The sequence below is a fragment of the Bacillus rossius genome, chromosome 12 (genome assembly GCF_032445375.1).
Source record: "Bacillus rossius redtenbacheri isolate Brsri chromosome 12, Brsri_v3, whole genome shotgun sequence".
In the NCBI taxonomy this organism is placed as follows: domain Eukaryota; kingdom Metazoa; phylum Arthropoda; class Insecta; order Phasmatodea; family Bacillidae; genus Bacillus; species Bacillus rossius.
Genome location: NC_086339.1, coordinates 7,317,292 through 7,340,117, shown reverse-complemented (window position 1 = coordinate 7,340,117; position 22,826 = coordinate 7,317,292). Strand labels below are relative to the sequence as shown.

The following is a 22,826-nucleotide window of genomic DNA, read 5'->3' as shown; positions in this document are numbered from 1 at the left end:
CCCCGATGTGTGTCACCACCTTACCATCTCGCCTCACTAACACAAACATACCCCTGATTAGGCGGGCCCCTAAAATAAAAACAAAAGGTAGAACATCATTTATTAACAATTTTTCATTAATAGTTTATGGGAGAAAATCACAAATTTTCTCTAACTACGATTTCTTGCTCCTTGTTTTAATTTTCTTTTTTTCCACTTGCGAAGGAGAGACAGCCCCTGGATACACCCTTACCTCGTGTTACTGGCAGCTGGTACAGGGTGACAAATGTGTTCTTTTACCATGACAGTGTCGTGGTGAACTGGAATCAGGGGCGCAACAACAGGGGGGGGGGGCAAGGGTATTTTGCCCCCCCCCCCCCCCTCTGAAACCTTGAAGTGGGGGCAAACAGGGGCAAAGTAAGTGCTGTGTAATCAATTTTTAGATAATAAAACTGCTTAAATAGCACCATTTTCTACCTTAAAATACAAATTTTCCCGGGGGAGGACCCCAGGACCCGCTTCAATAGGGGGGATCGATGATTCTTTATAAAAAGGTATATTGCCCCCCCTTTGGAAATTTAGTTGTTGCGCCCCTGACTGGAATCATACATCTAATCACGGGTAAGTGTGGTGTGTAGTAATATTCAGAATCATGTCCCAGCTGCTGTCATGTAAGCTAGAAAGCAAGCCAGTACACCCCGAGTTGGATAGTGCCATGTTTTGTGATAGCCTTTTAAGTGCCACTGGTTCTTGTGTCTATTTTTGTGCTGCGATGCCGAGCAACAGCCGAGAGCCATGCGTGTCGCCCCTCAGACGCCATCGGCCCGGCTGTCTGCCTGCTGGCCATCACGTTCGTGGGCTGCCAGACGACGGCCATCGTGCTGCTGCTGGTGGTCGCCAACCTCTTCTACGCCACGTTCTACGGCGGCGGCAGCGTGGCCAATGCGCTCGACCTGGGCATCAACTTCACTGGCACGCTGTACGGCATGAACCTCACCGTGGCCAACTCCATGGGCATCGTGACGGCGCTGGTGGCGGGCGCGCTCACCAACAACAACGTAACTACGCAACCTCGGGTTTAAGGGCGTATCCAGATCAAAACAGGGGTGCATTTTTTCGGAATTCGACCTCTTTCCGTGGGAGACGGGGGTCCATGGTGCCATACAATATTAATGGTCCCGCCCACCTGGGCACATATCGTGGGCTTAGTGGGAAAAGTCGGTAAGTCCAATTTCTGGAAAAAGACTGTTAGTTCACTTACCAAGTTTTGCTTGCCTAGAATAGCGTTATAATGGTCTTGACGAAATAAACCTAGAAGAAAACGTCCACAATCATTCATTATTTGGACTTCCAAACTTTTCTTGGCAAAGATATTGCCCTTACAACTTCATCTGTGAAGTTAACTCATTTTCACAAAAAAGTGGACTTACCAACTTTTTCCACTAAGCCCACGATATACAGTTTGCAGAGCTTCAGAAAAAAAAACATGTGATTTGAAAACTTCTCAGTATATCCGATTGAACTGCATTTACAAAACGTATATGAGAACGTATTGAGGGCAGTTTAGTAGTCCTGTTTCCAGATTTCCTTTTTAAACAGTATTTTTAGAAGATTTAAACTGACCTAAATGTGTGTTTTCAGAGTAATTTTCAGACATGAAACACTTGGTACAGATTCTTGAAAGCTCTCAAGGGATTGTGCCTTTATTTTCATTTCTTCACCATATAAAGTGTCGTTCACCACTTAAATATCATAGTTTATCTAAACACGAAGTAAAACTGTGTGCCAGTACTCAGCCTTGCACTTAGAGGTGATAGGTACCATGCTAGAAGCACCAGCGAGCTTCGCACTTACCATCTCGCCTCACTAACACAAACACACCCCTGATTAGGCGGGCCCCAAAAATAAAAACGAAATGTAGAACATCATTTATTAACAATTTTTTTCATCAATAGTTTATGGGAGAAAATCACAAATTTTCTCTAACTACGATTTCTTGCTCCTTATTTTAATTTTCTTTTTTTTTTCACTTGGGAAGGAGAGACAGCCCCTGGATACACCCTTACCTCGTGTCACTGGCAGCTGGTACAGGGTGACAAATGTGTTCTTTTACCATGACAGTGTCGGGGTGTACTGGAATCATACATCTAATCACGGGTAAGTGTGGTGTGTAGTAATATTCAGAATCATGTCCCAGCTGCTGTCATGTAAGCTAGAAATCAAGCCAGTACACCCCGAGTTGGATAGTGTCATGTTCTGTGATAGCCTTTTAAGTGCCACTGGTTCTTGTGTCTATTTTTGTAAGTATTTTTGCGGCACACACTTGAAATGTTTAAATTATTTACGAACATATTTTTATTTAGTTATTTTTAAAACATTACACCATATTTCAATGGAAAAGTAATTTAATACTGACGCATGAATCTTGTAGAAAGGTTTCTTACAGTCACAAAAATGCCATTAAAATTCACCTATGACAACAACTCAACCGTATTTTTTTTTTTAAATTTGGTGAGTAAAAGTGTAACAATATCTCAGCCATAAATGAACATTAGAATTGTAAAACTCGTTCTATTAGTACAACACACTTCTGAGTTAAGTGTTATGATAGCGAAATAATAAAACTTATTTTTGTTACACTGGTAAAACAAATATGCCACACCATTAGAGTATGTATTCAGTAGTATATTCCAATTCCATGTGCCTCTGTGTCACTATTTAAAGTGAAAATTTAATTGCACTAAGTTTTACTGTGCGATATTCTTTCTTAAGAGAAACCATATTTTTCTATTGTTATAAGTTTCTTCAACTGACAAATCAGGAGACACTTTTGAGACTGAAACCAGTTGATTTGTGAGATTTAATGACAATATAATCATCAGCTATACTCAGGTAACATATAATTTTTTTTAATTACCAAATTATCTTATTTTATTCCAGCAAACGAGGGGGCAATGGGAGAAGGTGTTCTACATAGCGATAGCATTCTCCGTCGCTCCTTACCTGATGTTCCTCTTCTGCGGTTCGACCGAGGAGCAGCCGTGGAACAAGATTAAGGAGAAGGATGACGAGAACCAAAACGCAACAACAGCTGACAAGAAAACCGAAAATGAACAACAAAAAAGCACACCTTAGTTTTGTTAAGTGTAAATAAGTTTATTATATTTTGTTATTTATGTACAGACACATTTTATTTCTTTCCCACCATTTGCTTCAGTGATTTAATGTAAATTATTTAGTTACTGATAGTGGTTTCCACTGAATTCCCTTATTCTGATAATCTAGAGTCGCACCTGTGTTTTCGTACCATGTGCGTCTCTGCCTGAGGACGGGAGCAGATAGCAGTTCCCGAAACGTCGCTTGTTTCTGTTTTAGAAAACTGTTGTGTTTGTTTCGTCTTTTCGTTTTGTCATGTTTTTGTCTCGTTTGACTGTTATGCTGAATTTTTTTTGGGTTCAATATTTTTGTGTTGTCATCATTTTTTTTTTTTTTTTTTCTCTTCTGTTTTTGGAAAACTATTAGGCTGGGTTCACAATTAAAAAAATTAAGCGAGTGCATAGCAAGCCATGCACACGACCTGTACTGTTACTGTTATTTTTTCAATTGTGAACCCAGCCTTATGTTTGTTTCGTCTTTTCGTTTTGCTGTGTTTTTGTCTCGTTTCAGCTGTTGTGCCGAATTTTTTGGGTTCGGTATTTATGTGCTGTCATCATTTGTGGGGTTTTTTTCGTTCTGTTAGTCCATTTTTCTTTGTTTGTTGACCATATTCCTGTTGTGGAGTATTGTGTGATGTTCATATCCTGACAAAAGCAATTTTTGCTTGATTTGTGTTTTTGTAATTTGTGGTGTTTTTTTTTTTTTGTAGTTTTCTTCTACAGACATACATGTGCTTAGCAATGGTGTATGTCCAAAAGCTTACATCAAGTCAATCTAGAGTTAATCATGGTCTGAGAGGCAGAGGAAGTAGATGTCTCTGGCCTATGATGATTCAGGGACCATTTTCCAGTCCAGTCCAGCGTACGCCACATGGATCCAGCGCACGCCCCATGGATCAGGAGACCACACTCCTGAAGAATCTGCAGTCCGGCGATTGCCCCGACATTCATACAGAGTTTTCTTCCCCTAAATCTACCTTAAACTAAATATATTGAGTTTTGCCGAGGTCTGGGTTAGGGAAGACTCCAAGTGCATCTTACGCGGAAGTCTATAATTGATTATGCCTTATCATTCGGGGTTCAACAATGCAGGAAGGGTAGCATACATCATGATCTTTGATTGGGGATTGGCCAGTCATGGCAGATATTGATGAAATGACTAGCTCTTAAGGGATATTGAACCTACACAGACAATGGGATAAGCCTTAGGCTCGATAAGGTGGGTGGCAGTATTAATGACTTTAAACAGTAGGTAATATTTAAAAAAAAAAAATGATGGTCCAGGGAAATAGTTGCGCTAGACAGAAAATGTTCTACAATGCATAGGTAGGGTGATTTTATATAAATGTCCACACTAATTTATAAAAGACCCGGGATTGATAACCAGTAGGTATGTAGTGTGTGTACTCCTGGTGGTGAGCAACTTTTTTTTGTTAAGGCCCTGTCACACTGTCAAATTTTAGCTTCCAACTCCTTCCAATATGTTGGATCCAATATCTTTGAGGGTTGTGACGTCACGTTCAACGTCACTATCGCAGCCATGTTTATTTGAGAGATTGAATGTCTAGAGTTTCCTTCAAATATTTTACGTATAGGACTGGTTCTAAAATATGTTGGATGTTGGATGGGATCAGCCAATCAGAGTTATCTAAAATAAAGCGGCCGCTTTTGTTTCCGTTTCCGAAGTGTAATAGTTTATATATCAGCAATGGCGAATGGGAAATAAATGCAGTAATTGAATTAATACTATTTTATTTCCTGCTGGAATAATTGTTATTGTATATTTTCCTCCAATTGAATCTGTATGTACGGAAGTGCAGGTTAATATATTTGACTAAAAGAAGTTACTGTAGTTTTGGAATATTATGGTCCTTAAACCAGAAAACATCTTCTATTCAACTTACTATCATTATTTGATTGCTATACCAGTTTTGCTTATGTTCAGGAATTGTTGAATGATACACTAAATTAAAACAGCAAGCATTGCGTACAAAATGTGCCATCAGGAATGAGGTATCAAAATTAGGATATGCATTTCGGAACTTTTACCTACAAATCCAAATTAATAACACCTAAAATAAATTTTAAAATATTTCAATTCAGAGACTTAATGTAACTAAAATTATTTTGGCTTACCCAATCAATCTTTCTTATAAGTCATTGTTCTCCTTATTTCACAATAGCTGCTACTCTGTAAGTATTGTCTGGAATTTTCTGGAATATAGACTCATAATTTCCTGACAATAGATGGTACTGACTTATGTTAAAGCAGCATCTCTGAGTAAGCAAGTAGCTCTGGTGATTTGCAAGAAAGGCCTAGAAATATTAAAATTCTGCCTACGTGTTCACTTATTATTATTTAAGTTTTGAAAGTAATACCATTTTTCGTGAATGTAAATATTTGTGTAGCAGATCCTTGTCAGTAAGCCTATACTTGCCAGGCTGTACGAAACAAGCATACCTGGTCTAATATCTCGTTAAAAAATTATTTTAAAGAGATAATGTGACTGAGGTGAAGTTAGCTTAAAGGCTCAGGTTGAGGTTTGTAACAGTAAATACACTTAATTCAAAATAAAACAAAATTGCCAATTTCTAAACACAGCAAAAATCAACACATTCACTTTAAAGTATAGGAACAATTTTGATGAAATACAAGTGAAAGTGTCCATACAACAGCAGCTAGTTGGGTGAGAAAATAAGCGGGAATGAGAAGGGATATGCCTACTTGCAGATTTACATTTAATTATATGTTTTATTCTTACTAAACATACCTTTAAATATTGTTTTTGAAGAGCACTATAAATTGCACTACAAATTTCAGGTAAAAATTTTGAGATGGTGTTGTGTGGAATACTTGTAGAGAACATAAGGGACTTAAATGATTCCCCTGTCGCCAAAAATCTTAATGTAACTGCCAGCCTCTGCTTTGCTGGTATAGACTGGCACAAATGAGTATCCTTCTTTGCAATGCGAGACTCCACAATTGAAAGAAGAAGATCAAAACTTTCAGAATCCATTATTACATAGTTCGGAAATGAATCGGCATCTTTGTATCGAAGTTCATGACAAAAAGGGGTAAAACACCATTTGTTTGCCGGGAAAGAATCCACTGTCTCGTCCACCATCTGCGTTTCCTTTTCTTAGATTTCTCTTCTAGTTTACTAAGACTTAATTGCAATTACAGCTACAGCTTTTGAAACACTTTGATGCTCTTAATGCAGGCATTGCAAACACCTGGAAAACGTAAATTTTAAACTGTGTATGATCACAATATACCTAAATTGGAATATAACTTACTTAAAAAAGCCCGCGTTCCTTGACCCAAAATTTGTTTTTTGATTCTAAATACTGTCATTTACAGTTCTCTACAGAATGTTTGGTAAAACGAGCTCACTCAAAGAAAATTGATAGTGTGAAATGACTTCAAATATATTTTACATTGCTCGTCAAATAATATTGAATACAATATATTTGAAGACATATTTAATCCAAAATCACCCTTCAAATTTTGTTGTCCAATTTATTGGATACAATATATTTGACAGTGTGACAGGGCCTTTACCTAGCCGACAGCTGGTCAGTTCTTGAAACTTAATCAAAGAATAGGTATTTCATTTATAAATTTACCTAAAGAAAATTAATTTTAAATTCCCGAATATGATATGTGTAAAATTAATTACGAGTTAGAGCATCGAGACTCACTCTAAAAGTAATAGAGTAGTCTGTTGCCTGTCACCAGAGAAATGCAGTGAGAATTTAGCAAAATTATCCACTCTGCCATCACTAAATACTAGCCCCAACACCTCATGCAATGACAATATATCGATTGCTTTTTAAAATTAGGTATCTTAAAAACAAAAATACTCAATAATAAAGCTGATGCCCGAGGTACCTACCTACATAACATCAACACTTATCATTAGCAGCAACAACAGCTGCATCAGTATCATCAGCAAGATCATCATTGTCAATATCACCCATCATTACCATTATCATCCATCATGATCTTCACTACCATCACCATCATTATTGTAGCAGAAACAAAAACATCAGGTCTCAGGAGGGCGATGTAAACATGGTAACATATATATTCAAACTAAATATTTATGAACAGAATTTATTTGATAAATGGGCTTTTACATACTAACTCACTAACTTTTGCCACCTAGCAATCTTAGTCTTTAATTCTATGGGTTTTATGCATATTATCATTGTATTAGTCGCAAATATAAGAGAATAATTAACAAAATTTAATTTCAAATCATACCTATATAATGCATGTATGAAAAATGCTGTTATTTCTAGCATAACAACCACTTCCCACTTGAAATGTTTATTATCATATTTCGATGTTTTAATATGGCTTTTTATTTGAACACAATTACTTTCCACATTAAAGAGAGATATCTTTTTAATGCTATTATGTATTTTTCAGACATTAAAAAACCAACTATATGAGGTGGAAACCGCAGGATCACTGCTACACTATACTTGTGGTGACCATCTAAACCATTGTAGCTACTTTGAAACATTCCAACCCACTATAAGAAATGCACCTAACATTTCTTCGACACTGTTGCCACAAGTAGACACAGATTTTAAATATTTGAACTCTTCACACAAACAAATATAATGTTGTTCCAGTATGTGCTGGTGCAATGTTTAGAGGAATAATCCCTCGAACTTCTGTGGCTGAGATCATTGGGTTTGAGATAAATAAAAACAGATTACTTTAACACGTCATTAAAGACAGAAGAATTAAATGGCTCTTTTTGACATGGTTTAGGTAGCTGAGTTCCCTAATATCTTCACTTCACCCTCTCTTCATCCAGCTGACCCTACATGCCACATATTTGAGGGAGACTCTAGAGAGCCTGTCGCCTACTACTTTTTGGATAGTAATGTGAAGAGTGAAAATTACCAGGGTTTCATTTGGTGAGTAATTTCTTTTGCCCAAAATCATGAAACATAGAGACTCTATTTGTTCCCAGTGCATGATGTCATGTGGTTTCAAGACAGTAGGTTCAGTGATACAGAAAAGTACCCGGGATGTGATCCCCCCAGGATGCTAACAATACTTAGGGAATGATAAACGGAATCTCTGGTAAGACTCTCATTTACAGCAAATGATACATGGTTGGTGTCATCGGTGTGGCCTGGCTCATCATTATGTGTGTATGCTGTTTGTTGCACTGGGATCTACTGTGGACACATGTTACAATACCATGGCTAGCAGAGATATGGGATGGCCACATGGACACATAACAGTGGCTGGTGCTAAAGATATTTAGCCAGTATTAAGTGAAAAAGTATTTTGATCGTTTGTGGCGCGAGTTGGAGGCCGACTTCTCCTACCCCCAAGGGCTACCCACCAATAGGGGAGAAATTGGTGCTGAAATAAGATCATACATATATAATGTTTGTATGAAAAATGCTGTTATTTATAACATAACAACTACTTCCAACTTGAAATGTTCATTATTGTAGTTTGATGTTTTAATATGTCGTTTTATTTGAACACAATTACTTTCCATATTAAAAAGATATATTTTTTAAATACTATTGCTAGGTTAAAACCATATATGGGAAATAGAAATAACAGTTTGAAAAAATTTGTACGGTTATTAAATTATTGTTTACAAAATTCTATACAGTAATTAAAACATAAAATGATGAAAACCATTGCCCGATTATTGTGTGTGCGATAGTCGACAAGTTGATCGTGCGATGCATTCGGCACTGCGCACTACCTTACACTCGCTGTACACTCCCTTCTGAGGTAGCAATGGAGCATAATGGACTGTATGACCATCTGTTGTTCTGTTGTATATCTTACCACTCAACCACTGTGGTCCCTGTGAAAACAATCACAAAAGTAGTTTTTTTTATGGTAGTATAGGTACTACCTTAAAAACAAATCCCAAATTGTAAGTAAGGCTAATTAATATAAACACATCCTGCCACCTTCTGAATCTGGTGAGGTTGATGAGTTTTACAATATGCGCCAAATAGAAATTTATGAGATCGTTGGTGCTAGCTCGTAGGGAGAACACCGACTCTTATTAAGGATATGGCATAGCCATATGGTCGGCGGATGGCAGGATATGACAGCTGAAATACTCTGGCTGTTGCAGCTGCCCGACACGCTGATTAATTAATTACTGAACAAAGATTTAACTGATGACTGGATGTATAATACCTGAGTGAAAGATCTAAAGCTCTGGTATGATTATTTTATTAACATGGCACAAATACGATACCTAAATCCGTTGCCTCAAAATATATACTGGCCCTGTCCTATCGTGCATTTGAAATACTTTAACTTTAACTATAACCCTTATTTTTTGTGACTTGGAATACTGTGCTTAAGCTATTATTTAGGGGAAGCCTAATATGTCCATCAAGTTCTGACCCTGCCCTAACACGCCCGAATATTCACCTTCGACCAACCTCGGGTTTATTTATATATATTTATATTTCTCTGTTTATTTTAATGTAGCTATACTAACCTAACTAACCGTCCAGAGTGTTTTAAAGTGTTTTAGTGTAGCTAATCTAACCAACCACTTTTAATATTTGAATTCATTTTTCCTGCGCAAAAATTAAACAAATCCCGAAGTTGGCCGAAGGTGAATTGTTCGGGAGTAAACGGGAATGGCAGAACTTTATGTGCATCTTAGGTCTCCGAACCATGTACTCAAACAGATGTGGTAACTCTCTGCCATCACCAATGTCGTGTATTCTCTGGTGTAAAGTATTTGTTGGTTATGTTTAATTTTGGTAAGTGATTTTTGGAAAGAAATATTTAATTTTTATTAGAGACTATGAATGTTATATTTAGGCATATCGTGGTGTTAAGAAAATTCAATACTTTGGCATTTCGAGTACCTGGGAATCTTCAAACGGTAAGTTAGCATTTGTTTCCAATAACTGTTGCCGTTTTTTGTTTATCCTGATCAGTATAAGTACGTTTAACTAATTACTGATGTGCTAAAATAATATGGTATTTGTTTAGGATGACAGCTGAGTGATGTAATTTTGGGTACGTAACAGGAAAATGGAGTAAGGAATATTACAAGGGAGAAGGTGGCGTAGAGGCAGGTTATAATGTTCATGCACTGGTTACTCTTAGCCAAGGAGGGGGGTGGAGGTGAATTATTCTTTAGTAAAACGTGCTAAATGAATGGATGAGAAAAAATTTTGAGCATTTGTTTTACGTGATGATGGGACAGAGGAGAAAATTAATGTAAAAGCATTCTTTAAGGTTAATTCTAAATATAAGCTTTTTTTTTTTAATTTCTCTGGCTTAGTCTACTATACAATTCCAGAATTATAGCACTTATCTCATCAAAATAATGTTGCTGATGTCATTAGCATTCCTAAATATTTGCTTGGACAGACAGAGAAATGATAAGTCAGGGAACACTTGACAGTTTTGGCTTCGGCATAAAAAAAACTAAATTTGCTCAAAATATATTTTTTTGTTTATATATGACGTGCTAGGGTAGGGGTTTATACTTCCCTTGAAATACTTAAGTTAATTTATTATTATAATTTTCCTTTTATTGTTTTCTTTTAATTGTGTAGTAATTTTTTCATGTGGGTTGCTGTAGATTTTTTATGATTCTTCAATGAAGACTAAGAAAATGTAGGCCTAGGGTTTTTGTTTTTTAATTTATTATAGAATTAAATATAAAGATTTGTGTCAGGTTAGCCACATTCAAAATATTTGATTAACTGTTGTACAGTTAACTGAAGAATATATATTTTTTTAAATTCGGGCTTAACTGCGGGGGAAAAAACTATTTAGTTGGTAAGGGCTTGAAATAAACGAAAATTGTGCAGTGTGATACATTAAAAGATTCCTTTTGACATAGACCAAAGGCATCTGTAGATTTTGAAGTACCAAAGTATTCTTGAAATTTTTTAGAAAATTCTGGAATATTTAAGAATTTAATTTACATAACATTCTATAAGTATGTTGTCCAGTATTAGAACAAATTTCATATTATGCCTACTAAGATAGTTATGAATTTTTTTTAAAATTTCAAACACAGTATTTCATCCTTTGCACCAATACTTGGATGTGTAAAAATTTGCTTTGGTTCAAGGCTTAAGAAAATATTAAGATGATTTAATTAAATTTGAATGAATTTGACAGTTTCTAACCCTTGGTTTTTTTTTAAATAAGTAGTTCGTCTGATCAAAAATTGTTTCAGCCAAAGCTTTTAGATAATATTTCAAGGTTTAGAAACAATTTGAACCGATTTAATAGCATGACTACTAAAATTGTATAAATTTTTATGGCTTCCAAACCCTGTTTTTTTCCACCCCTTGCAGTTTTGGGTGGCATTATAAAAAAAGTTTTAGACAAAAGTTTGTTGGATTAGCATTATAATATGCATAAATGGATGCAATATTTATCATATTATGGGAGTTACAACAATTTTTGTGTTTTTCAAAAAACCTTCCCAATTTCTACCCCTTTGGTGGAATTTTTCTCTTTTTCTCATTTTTAGTAATTTTTATTGAAAAAAAAATGGCCCATTCATGGGATATCAACACTATTAAAAATGCTATTTTCGTAAATCAATTTTTAAATGAGCACCATAACGGCATAAAAGTGATAAATACTGTTTTATACTCAGCAGTAACTCAGTAGTCGGGGTTGGTACCCTCCTTAATATCCTTAGAAAGTCCTTAATTTGTCTTTAATTTAATAAGAATCCTTAAAAGTCTTTAAATCTCACTAGTAATTCTTAAAAACTAAATAAAGATTGATTGTGTTCAAATAATCTATAAACTAGGGTATTTTAATGTTCATTTGTTTCCTACTTGGCAGCAAATAACATATTTGCAATACAATTTTGAATTATATGTGTATACATACATGTATATGCATAATGCATTTCTTTATGCATATAGATTTGTGATTAGATTTTATGTGTAAAAAAATATTGAATTGGTTTTTCATAATTAACATCTCACATCTAAACTAAAAAAGTGTTTTATTGTCTTACCTTGAATGTATAAAGTAAATGTATTTTGTTATCAGATTAAATGTTAGGACTATAAATTTTAGATTGACACTATGCTTGGGTTACATGTGTGTTCCAGAGATAATTCTAGATGATATGGGCTTACCTTAAGAAGTGAACTGTAAACCGTCACTATGTTTACAGTTTTTTTTCTTCTTCATTTTTTTATGAGATTATGAGTGCAAAATTGATGTAATTTATTTTAAATGTTTTATGTTAAAAAAAAAGTAAGAGGAAGATGTGAATAGAGAGCCTCAAATCTAATTAATGATGCTATTGCAAAGCTATTTTATCTATGCATTTATAAAACCATTACTATATTTTAGCGCGGTTTAAATTCTCGTTATTCCTACTTGCATAAGTCTGTGGATTTTCAATTCCATCTTTGTTTAATTCATCTATGGTTGCTATAAACAGGTATTCGTTCGATAGTGGTTTTTCGAATATGGATGTGTAAAAAGCAAATAAAATAAGGAAAAATTATCTGGAGAGGAAGATACGTACTGAGTGAGGGTCGTACTTCTCTTTACATTTCCGTTCAGCTCACAAGAAGAGACTACAGCGGAGTTACGTTATTTTGATAGACGTCAAGTTGGGTTCATGAAATTCCGCATTAATTTGACGGAATTATGGATTTTCCGAACTTCAAGAATGAACTTACTCTTCGGTCGTTATCTACATTCATGACCATCCTGGGTTCGAATCTTCGTACTTTCCATCCCTGCAGGACGATGGTCGGTGCCGTCAGTCGCTGTCACAAGAGTTCTGAGGCCTGAGTTCCCGACACAACCATGACGACCATACATCTAAGGTTCCATGTTGTCTACGTCGGTGAGATCGTTTCACATTAATTATAAAGACTTTTCAGGATCAGAGAAGGATGCTGGACTGCCGTCATCTAATTTTACAATTAGAACAGTAGTATTCGTAGTTTTCAGCTGGTCGAAACATCCTTGTCTCTGGTTACCGCTATCCAGATGTCCAGTGTTGCAGAGTTTGCAGTGTCTCCGAACAACTGAACTAGACATAAGGTTACGTGAATCGAGACATTACTAGTATGAAATACCTTTACTTAGATTTTTGGCTCTCTAGGAATATATGTCCGCATACAGATAACTATCACTGATATAGTATATATGTTATTGAGACTATTTGATCACCTAAATAGATGTCATTTATGTTCGCTTGTTCTTTTAAGTCAAGATAATAAAAAACTAATATTTTGGAAGGTATAACTAGTTACGTCAAATTCCTAACCTTTGGCATTACTTTTAAAATATACATTTTACAAATAGAATTCTTAAATGAATATTTAGTTTATGGTTCACTCTACACTTCCTTATTACACATTTTTGACACTTACATGTCTTGTAAGCGGAAACAAATTAGCCAGGAACAAATGAGTGTAATAACTTGGATAAAACAATATTAATAAGAGGAATCATAATCAATTGTTTATTTCTGGAGAAACATATATATAAAATTAGGCGCCCAATTTCAATAAATAAATATACCACGTTCTACAGAACTAACCAACAAAATAATTTTATTTACAATAACTATGTAGTTAAATAATTTTCTGGAGGTATTTTGTGATATTACAATGTTGATAATTGTAAAGAGGTCCCTTTAAACTCCTTAGTTATTGATTTCACAGGAGGGGACGAACCATGGTAGTGCATTTTGTTGTCGCAGGAGGTACTTGCTAGACCTGTGTCACTGGGGCGGTGTTTGGCCCAAGAAACTGCCGAAGGAGAAGAGACAGCAGTCGTGAAAAACATAGATCCTAGTAAAGACAGGACTCAAATCATCTCAGTGGAAACAAGCATAAGTTACCTGAAAAGTAAAGGTATGTCATTTATAAATTTAACTTGTGTTTAATTTGTGCTGACTATTAATTAATAACCTTACTTTTTAGAGCAAAATTTTTTGCTTGGTGACCTACAACAGAATCATTTATACCTCGCTGCATTTAGCTTGAATTATTCCTGGTCTCATGAAAAAGTTTCAAACAAGGCTTTTATGCCTACTATACATATAGGCCTACTTGAAAGTGAATCCTTTGATTTTTATTAGGGTAAGATGAGGACAACCAATTTTTTTTAATGTTGTGCATATTGTTAAAAGTTATTCCTAGCTGAAATGTGAGGTGTCTCTTTACGTAATTCACGTGTACGTTGTTGTTTTCTCAGCCTACCAGGAAACGTACGGAGTGGACCCGGTGTGGCGTCTGTACAGGAGGAATCACAAAGGCGGCATTGCTCCGAGCAAAACCAGGAAGACATGCATTGTGCGTAACCTCTGTCATAAATGTGTGCTGATACCTTGAGGAATACTTGTACAGAGACAGTGTGTACCTTCTCGGTGACAGCTTGCAAACAACAGAACTGTTACTTTAACTTGTTAACTAAAGTAGTTAAAGCTCTTTTATATATTGTTTTCTTGAAGCAACGACCGTTTATTTTTTAGATGTTTTGTGTATAATCTGGAGCAGCGTTGTGGTCGAAAGATGGTGGCCATTATGCTATTGTGAATTTTTCGTATTGGATCGGTAAAAAAAGTTAAAATCAATAATTGTTTTCGAGAGATGTTATTTTTATCATAAATCATTTCGAGAAACTTTTTTTTATGAATTTTAACAGTTTTCATGTATGTGTAATTCAATCCAATTGTCAGCTAGCTGAGGACTTTATTGTTACAAAGTGTATAGTGTTTATATTTCAGCTTATTCATATGTTAATTGGCATAATTCAAATTGTAGCAAATTTCACGGGAAAATTGGTTTGTACCAGACAGTAAACTTTTTTTTTATTCATTTAATCATTAATAGTTTTTAGAATCGCCAGTTGTCTCGTGCCTTAGATGTGATTGTGGCAGGTTGAAGAGAGGGTGAATCTAAGACTCAATACCTGATTGTGGGACTTTGTAAATTTATGACAGAGTAAATTTTATGGAGCACTTCCATTTTATCTACCACAGCACTTTGTTGTATGCAAAAAAATATTCAAACATAATAATTTATGGTAAAATTATTGTTTTAAGCAAAAATATACTTGGAAAACTGACTTAGCCATATTTTTCATTACTAATGCCTGAACCTTATACCAATTTAATACATTTTCTTTATTCAACTGCATAGTTAAATATTTAATTTTTTAAAAAAAATTTTGTATGAAATTATTTAATAGTAATGAGAATAGGTTGTAAAGATTAAAATGTGTAGTGATCCTAAAGGTATTTGGTGGTGAAAAGTATAACAAATTTTTTTTAGAAGTAAGTTTTGAAAAAAAAAAAAAATCCTGAATCCTGTATTTAAATAAATACATACAATGCTTCACTGTTAGGAAAAAATCTCCAGTTGTATTTGTAGTAACTCTGTAATTAACAAATATTAATTTATTTAAAATTAAGTAACAATTACCTTTGCATGTTCTGTTCAGAGGCAGGGAATCATCGCCACGGGCAACCCGTGCCCCATCTGCCGGGACGAGTACTTGGTCATCGACCACACGAATGTCGACCTGCTGAAGCAGTTCATCTCACCGCACACCGGCGAAATACTCAGTTTCACGTAAGTTCCCACCGAGTTAATGCTTGTTCGTTGGGATTTTCAAGTATTTTTTCAGTCAGTTATTTTCTCATGATGATTAAAATCTCAAATCATCTATGAAATCCACTCTGCTCACTAAATCTGTGAGTATCAATTATTTTAGTTCTGAACATTTGATTTTGATCCACTGATTAACAATAGTTATTTATTTTCAGCCGTGTTGGAGGATAGCACTCAAACTAGTATTAATATGTGCAATTTTCTGCTGTTATGAACAAAGATGACTTGGCAGATATCAGTTTCAAGTGTTCAGTGTTGTGTGATTAACACGCTTTTATTAGCTTCATACGTATGTATGTTAGTATGTAACGGAAACTTTGAACATGATTTTGACCCCCCTTCAAAACGGATTGACTCGAAATTTGGCATACTTATCAAGGACCGATGACAATTCAATATTTTAAACAGTTAGACCCGTTATCCTTACTAGGATAATCAGGATTAGCAATTCTTTTTGTTTTCCTAAACTAGTAGTGTCTTTGCGCCAAGATCAAGAAGGGAAACTACCAGGCGCACCGATCACATATTTCTCAGATTAAGTTACCGACTTTGAATAAGATGAAATTTTCGGAGGGAACCTGAGAACCGGCTATCTCATCCAAGGGAGGCAGCAGGCGCCCAAATTGCTCATTTCTCGGATAAATTACCGACTTAGAATAAACATCAATGACTTCCCGATTTTATTGAAATTCATTGATTTTCATAGTAGGATATTGAAAATATTGTGTATTATAGTTCTTTAACACGCTATATCAAATATATATATTAAAAGCAGCAATATCTAGTCAAATTCATTTTAATAGTAAATTGATGTATTAAAAAAATCCAACTAAAAAATGAAAAATAAATAATAGCTTAAAAAAACTAAAAAAACACGCTTTTATAGAAAATCCAACTAAAAAATAGAAAATAAATTTTAATAAATTTAAACTAAGAAAGTGTAAAAAATTTTAATAAATATAATTTAAGAATAGTGTAAATAACAAAAAATTAATTTTATTGTAAAAGAAAGCGTGGGGTGCTTTTTAAGATGTTATCAAAATGATAATCTGTCTATTCATGTATGTCCATAAAATATTTATAACTATTGACTCTATGCACCCCACACTTTTTTACAATAAAAAACATTTTTTCTTATTTACACTATTTTTAATTTATATTAATTATTTTTTTTTACACTTTCTTAGTTTAAATTTATTAAAATTTATTTTCTATTTTTTAGTTGGATTTTCTATAAAAGTTTTTTTTTTAGTTTTTTTTTTAACTATTATTTATTTTCATGTTAAATTATATTTGATGTTGGTGTGCTCTCCCTGGCCGACCTAAGTTTTGTTGGCTGTTTTTACAAATAAAAACTTTGGCCTGTATTTGGGTTAGTACAGTATGCTCTGTTGTGTCAAAATTCCAGAGAGAGAAAAAAAAATTTTTTAAGCTTCAGGCAAATTTAAAACAGCATAATCATTTTTAATGTACGTAATGTATTTTAATAGAATTTTTTTGTCCTTGAAACTTTTCAGGAAGACTGGCCTGTGCCAGAAACGTCACGAGCAGTTACTGATAGCGATAGAGAAGGCCAAAGACTACGGTTTCATCACGTTTGATGTCCCGTTCAGGGAATACGACTACCGTCAGTACTACAAGGAACATCTAGCTCAGTAGTGTACATCATCTCGACATGTCTGCAGGAGAAGAACACGCAACTTTCGTCGTCATAGGGGGCGGCATTGCCGGCGTCTCGTGCGCCGAGATGTTACCTTTCCACAGCTCTGACGAGAAGGTAATCTTGATCACAGCATCTTCTCTCATCAAGGCCGTCACAAACGTAGTCCCGTACACCAAAATGTTATTCGACTTCGACGTGGAAGAAAAGGCAGCAGAGACACTTTCAGATAAGCATCCCAACGTTTCCATCATCCACGACACGGTCATAAAACTTGACGCGATGAACCACAGAGTCTTCACGGAGAACGGTGCGTGCGTGAGTTACAAGAAACTGTGCATTTGCACAGGAGGCCGACCAAAGCTCATCACCGAAGGAAACAAATTCGTGATCGGCATCCGTGACGTAGATTCCGTGAAGGACCTCCAGCGGCGGATCCAGAAGGCGCGACGCGTCGTGGTGGTGGGGAACGGCGGCATCGCGACGGAAGTGGTGTACGAGATAGAAGGCGTGGAGATGGTGTGGGCCATAAAAGACAAGCACATATCCGCCCCGTACATAGACCCGGGGGCCGCCCAGTTTCTGCTGTCGAGGCTCGACGAGGGTAAAGGGGATGCCAAGGCACCCTGCAAGAGGATGAAGTACACCGTCTCCTCGGAGCAGCATGCGGGGAAGGGGGCGGCCTTGGGGCCCGACTGGCACGCTAACTACGATATGGAAGGAAGTTTCGTCCGGCAGCGAGCTGTCACCGTGGAGTACAACACCGAAGTGACGGCCGTCAGGGAAGGAGATGCGGAGTGGCCCGTCTACGTCGAGCTGAACAACGGGAAGGTGTACGGCTGCGACTTCGTCATCTCCGCGACCGGCGTGACGCCGAACGTGGCGGCGCTCGTGCAGGGCAACAGCCTGGAGGTGTCCGCGGACGGGGGGCTGGCGGTGGACGAGAGGCTGGAGACCTCCGCGCCGGACGTGTTCGCGGCCGGGGACGCGTGCACGGCCGCCTGGGAGGCGGCCCCCCACTGGTTCCAGATGCGGCTGTGGCGCCAGGCCTGGCAGATGGGCGCCTACGCCGCCAAGACCATGTCCGCGTCGCTGGCTTCGGAGCCGGTGGTCCAGGACTTCTGCTTCGAGCTGTTCTCCCATGTGACGCGCTTCTTCGGCCTGAAGGTGGTGCTGTTGGGGCTGTACAACGGCCAGCGGCTGCAGGGGCAGTACGAGGTGCTGCTGCGCGTGACGCCGCGCGAGGAGTACGTTAAGCTGGTGGTGAGGGAGGGCCGGCTGCAGGGCGCCGTGCTGGTGGGCGAGACAGACCTGGAGGAGATGTGCGAGAACCTCATCCTCAACCAGATCGACATCACGGGCATCGACATCCTGGACCCCAGAGTCGACATCGAGGATTATTTTGATTGATTGCACGGGACACTCGCAGTTATAATGTGTACTGTGGAAAAAAATGACTAAGTAGTTAATCAGTTTGTACAATTATTACATGGATTATATGTATATTAAAAAAATGTGAATTTTCTAATGTGTCAAGTTATTACCCCTACATACATATTGCAGGGGTGTCAATACATTAGAAATTTTCAGCATGAACTGAACCTAAAAATTGTTTCATTTTGACGTACCGACCATGGCCGTTAAGCCCGTGCTCCGCACTGCCAGTACCGTATCCCGTTTTCGGAGCGCGCCCCTCGCCCAGCCGGATTGAGTCAAGCGAGCGCCCCGGGCGTGACCTCAATTAACTGAATTAAAACAACAGGACACGAAACCCCGGGGGCTCGACTACGGAAAACAATGCCCAAACGAGGCACTAGGACGAAATTAAGTAATCACATGCAGTGAGCAAGTGCGTCGTAGACACTCCGTGCGTGCGCGGCTCGCACGGAACAGAAAACAACCCTCGTTACTAGCCACAGCGGCTACGGGCCTTGATTAATTGGCCTATGATAGTGGTCTAGCCAAACTAAGGGAATTCAAACCCAAACAGTGCACATTTAGACAATTTGTAGTTAAATTTACAGTCGCCAACTTGGTGCCGCTTTTTAAATTAATTATTCAATTAAAACAATTGTTAAGCCTTAGGCAAATATTTACCAGGTGCAAAGTTTTAATCAAGCACCTGAAGCATGTTTTTTACTCATCATACAACCAATTAAATTATTATAAGTTTTTGGTGCCGACTCACAAAGAAGAGAAAGTTTCTCTTCTTTGCGAGGCGGCCATGTTCGGCAGTCTCCAACCACTCCGCGCCGGGAACAGACGTGTGTCCGTGGGCAGCATTCAAGTTTGTTTCATTGATTATTTTTATACTGCACCACACCTTCAAATTTTAATCCTTTTATTAATTCATCGCTGCCCACGTCAACTCGGCGCGTATTTTGTAGAACCGGGCCTATCCCGACCGTCTTCATCGTGATACCGTGCTGCATATCGTATCACTCACGTAAGTGTTTCGCCGAACTTAGGAGCCCACTCATCGAGCGCCCCCCCCCCCCCCCCCCCTGCACCCGTTAACTTTCGGCGCTGGCCGTCTCCAGCGAGCATCGACCCACGAGACTGCCGCGGTAACCATTTCAGTGTCACGTAGTGTTGTGTTTTTTTCTTGTTAATTGTGTAACCGCTAGACGTCGCCAAGTGTTGGTGAGAATTTTTGTAGCGGGACTGAACCACGGAGCGGACTTGTAGAGCGTACCGTGTACCCACGTGGGCCCCCGGTGAAACTCCTAAATTAAATGTATGCTCACCAACTTGTGTACAATCATTTTCCGTAATCTCCCGTCCTCCACACGGCCGAGCGGCCTTCACAACAAAGGGAGAACCATTCAGGTTAGATTCAAGCCATGTACCTGGCGGGGCACGCGGGGGCAGAGTACCCACGACCCAACATCAACAGCCTAGCAGTCCGCTAGCCTGGCGCCCCTCCGGACAACAGCAGCATCGCGACGCCCATAGCTCCCATCAGGTACCCCCCGGACCTTTCACAGAGGTCGGGTGACGGCTATTTGGTTTCATTTTCAAGCATTAAAATCAAATTTTGAATTAGTTTAGTTAATGACCACTGCCAAATGAGGGTAGTGTCATACCATGTATCAAATCCTGCAGGAATTGCAGTTTTACCTGAAACACTAGTTGGGGAGGGGGGGGGGGGTGTTTATAGGGAGTGTTAAACTATAAAACAATTGGGTGGTATACCATATTTACCCACGTATGGGTCACACATTATATGCAAAAATTTTTGTTAATAACATGTTCTGCAATCCTTATGGAATGTTTTTTTTTTTTTTAATTTTGGGTAAAAAAATTAACATTACACTTTGTGGTCAAATATGTGCAGAAATAACTTGTCAGTGCTGGTGTTTAATAAATATGCAATGACTATGAGAGCAACATGCTGTTCTGGGATATTCCAACTCTTGGCTGACAGTAGCAGCTTTGAATATATATACTGTATAGAAGTCGCGAGTGGATAGGATTTACTCTACGTTTTTCAGAAGCGTATGATGAGCAGCTTGGGAACTTCACCGCTGCAGTGCGCTGCCGTAACGCCCTGTATCGTCTTAGTTGTTATTTACCCGTTAGGGCGCAGCCCTGTCGCCCGCTGTCATTCCCCGCACCCCCCATCTATCATTCACTGCAGCTCACGGTCGTTCAATGGGAGGGGGAAGGGGTGTTTGAAGAGTTGGACACTTGTCCGCTAGGGACCACCACAAGTCGATGCCCTAGAGATGGTGGCGATTGCGGCGGTGAATTAACCAACTACCTCAAAACCGTATTAGAAATTTTAACCTGGGCTGGCGACTTCTATACAGTATATATATTCAAAGGTAGCAGTCCTCAAGTCTCCTGATAAAAACACGACACACCATTCATTTAGCATGCACTATACAGATAGAGCAAAACTAATATATAGTATTATTTATTAGTATTACAATTTAATTTAATATTTCAGATTCAGGTTTGCCTAAAAGCATTTCATGTTTTCACAACTCCAATGCTATGTAAAAAAAACAATGTTTTTATTAATCCAAGCATGCTTTACATTTCAACCAATACATCCAAAGTCTTTCAATCTTACAACCACATTTAAAGATTTTTCTGGAGGGAGGTAGGAAAAAAAAAAAAACAATTATTATAATTTTAACTTGTATTCAAAGTAGTTGGAAATGCAAACCCATTCATATAAAAAAATTAATAAGCTATACAAACTAATTGAAAAGTGACAATTTCATTTTTAACAGTTGAAAAAAAAGTTTTCCTGTTATTGGTACATAAACGCATAATGCTATAAATCTAACAATTATCAATAAGAGAATCAAGAACAACCATGTCTGAATTAAAACCGCAGTTGAAGTTTATTGTGTCTTAACCTCAGGAAAGTGGTATGATTGGAAACCACCAGAACTAGTGACTGTAGCCAGACAATGGAAAGCACCAGAACTAGTGACTGTAGCCAGACAATGGAAAGCACCAGAACTGGTGACTGTAGCCAGACAATGGAAACCACCAGAACTAGTGACTGTAGCCAGACAATGGAAAGCACCAGAACTAGTGACTGTAGCCAGACAATGGAAAGCACCAGAACTAGTGACTGTAGCCAGACAATGGAAACCACCAGAACTAGTGACTGTAGCCAGACAATGGAGGGCGGCTAGGCGTCGGCATCGGCGTCGTCGCGCAGCCGGAAGGAGACGCACTTGGGCGTGGCCTGGCGCGCGACCGCCGGGGACCGCAGGCTGGGCTTGGCGGGCGTGACGGAGGGGCTGGGCGGGGAGAAGTGGCTGGACAGCTCCCACTGCGACGGGGTCTCCAGCAGCGCCTCCTGCAGGTCTCCCACGGCCTGACTGAGCCGAGCGACGGCCGCCCCCACCCGCTCCCCGCCCCCGCACCGCTCCCTCAGGCGGTCGCAGCCGTCCTGCAGGTAGTACAGGATCTCCTCCGCAGTCTCCTCCGCCGGGCCTGCAAGCACACCAGCTACGTGAACACTGCTCTTCATCAGCTGGTGACAAGGAAACTGAAACATACGTCGCGGTTAAGGGCTCCGTCTACCCGGGCACACACACGGTGCTCAGAGCTTCAGGAAAAAACAAAGCAATTTCATAACTACTCGAGATATCAAGAGCGGGGGTCTGCTTACGAAAAGCATTTTAAGAGTTCGCCGAGGACCGAAAAGTACTTTTGATTTCTGATTAAGTTTTTAAACTATATTTTTTAGAAGCGTTTAAATGGCTAAAACGCATGTTTTCGGAGTAATTTTTAGGCGTAAAACATCCGGTACAGATTCTTAAAAGCACTTGAGGGACTTGCATTACACCTGTACCTTCATTTTTACACCACATAACATTACGGTCACCGCTCAAATTTCACAGTTATCCTGTGACGAC

At 38.3% G+C, this 22,826-nt stretch overlaps 4 protein-coding genes across 5 annotated transcripts in view; 3 read left to right on the top strand and 1 right to left on the bottom strand.

Annotated features, from left to right (window-relative positions):
- LOC134537175 (sialin-like) overlaps positions 1–3,159 on the top strand; it is a 28,163-nt gene extending 25,004 nt beyond the window's left edge. Inside the window, exons 8-9 of the mRNA XM_063377435.1 lie at positions 793–1,037; positions 2,920–3,159. Coding sequence (XP_063233505.1) covers positions 793–1,037; positions 2,920–3,114 — 440 coding nt within the window. The 3' untranslated portion in view covers positions 3,115–3,159. The remainder of the gene's footprint in view (positions 1–792; positions 1,038–2,919) is intronic.
- A 6,698-nt stretch (positions 3,160–9,857) lies between these two features.
- LOC134537458 (small ribosomal subunit protein mS40) lies at positions 9,858–17,441 on the top strand. Its single transcript, XM_063377914.1, has 5 exons — positions 9,858–10,039; positions 13,868–14,021; positions 14,365–14,462; positions 15,613–15,743; positions 17,300–17,441. The coding sequence occupies exons 1-5, from the start codon at positions 9,959–9,961 to the stop codon at positions 17,439–17,441; spliced, it is 606 nt and encodes a 201-aa protein (XP_063233984.1). The 5' UTR covers positions 9,858–9,958.
- Positions 17,442–17,457: 16 nt separating this feature from the next.
- On the top strand, positions 17,458–18,970 carry LOC134537457 (pyridine nucleotide-disulfide oxidoreductase domain-containing protein 1). The gene has a single exon (XM_063377913.1). It carries the CDS (start codon positions 17,458–17,460, stop codon positions 18,850–18,852), a length of 1,395 nt encoding a protein of 464 aa, XP_063233983.1. The 3' UTR covers positions 18,853–18,970.
- A 2,604-nt stretch (positions 18,971–21,574) lies between these two features.
- LOC134537453 (kinesin-like protein klp-20) overlaps positions 21,575–22,826 on the bottom strand; it is a 109,969-nt gene continuing 108,717 nt past the window's right edge. For both annotated transcript variants that reach the window (XM_063377909.1, XM_063377908.1), the window contains exon 14: positions 21,575–22,401. In XM_063377909.1, the coding sequence (XP_063233979.1) occupies positions 22,094–22,401 (308 nt within the window). In that variant the 3' untranslated portion in view covers positions 21,575–22,093. The remainder of the gene's footprint in view (positions 22,402–22,826) is intronic.

Bases quoted from the DNA above. Each gene is read 5' to 3' on its own strand.
- LOC134537458 (XM_063377914.1), top strand. From the start codon at position 9,959: ATGAATGTTATATTTAGGCATATCGTGGTGTTAAGAAAATTCAATACT. The intron at 10,040-13,867 runs GTAAGTTAGCAT...TTGTTGTCGCAG, and splicing joins TACCTGGGAATCTTCAAACG to GAGGTACTTGCTAGACCTGT. The intron at 14,463-15,612 runs GTGCGTAACCTC...TGTTCTGTTCAG, and splicing joins AAACCAGGAAGACATGCATT to AGGCAGGGAATCATCGCCAC.
- LOC134537457 (XM_063377913.1), top strand. From the start codon at position 17,458: ATGTCTGCAGGAGAAGAACACGCAACTTTCGTCGTCATAGGGGGCGGC.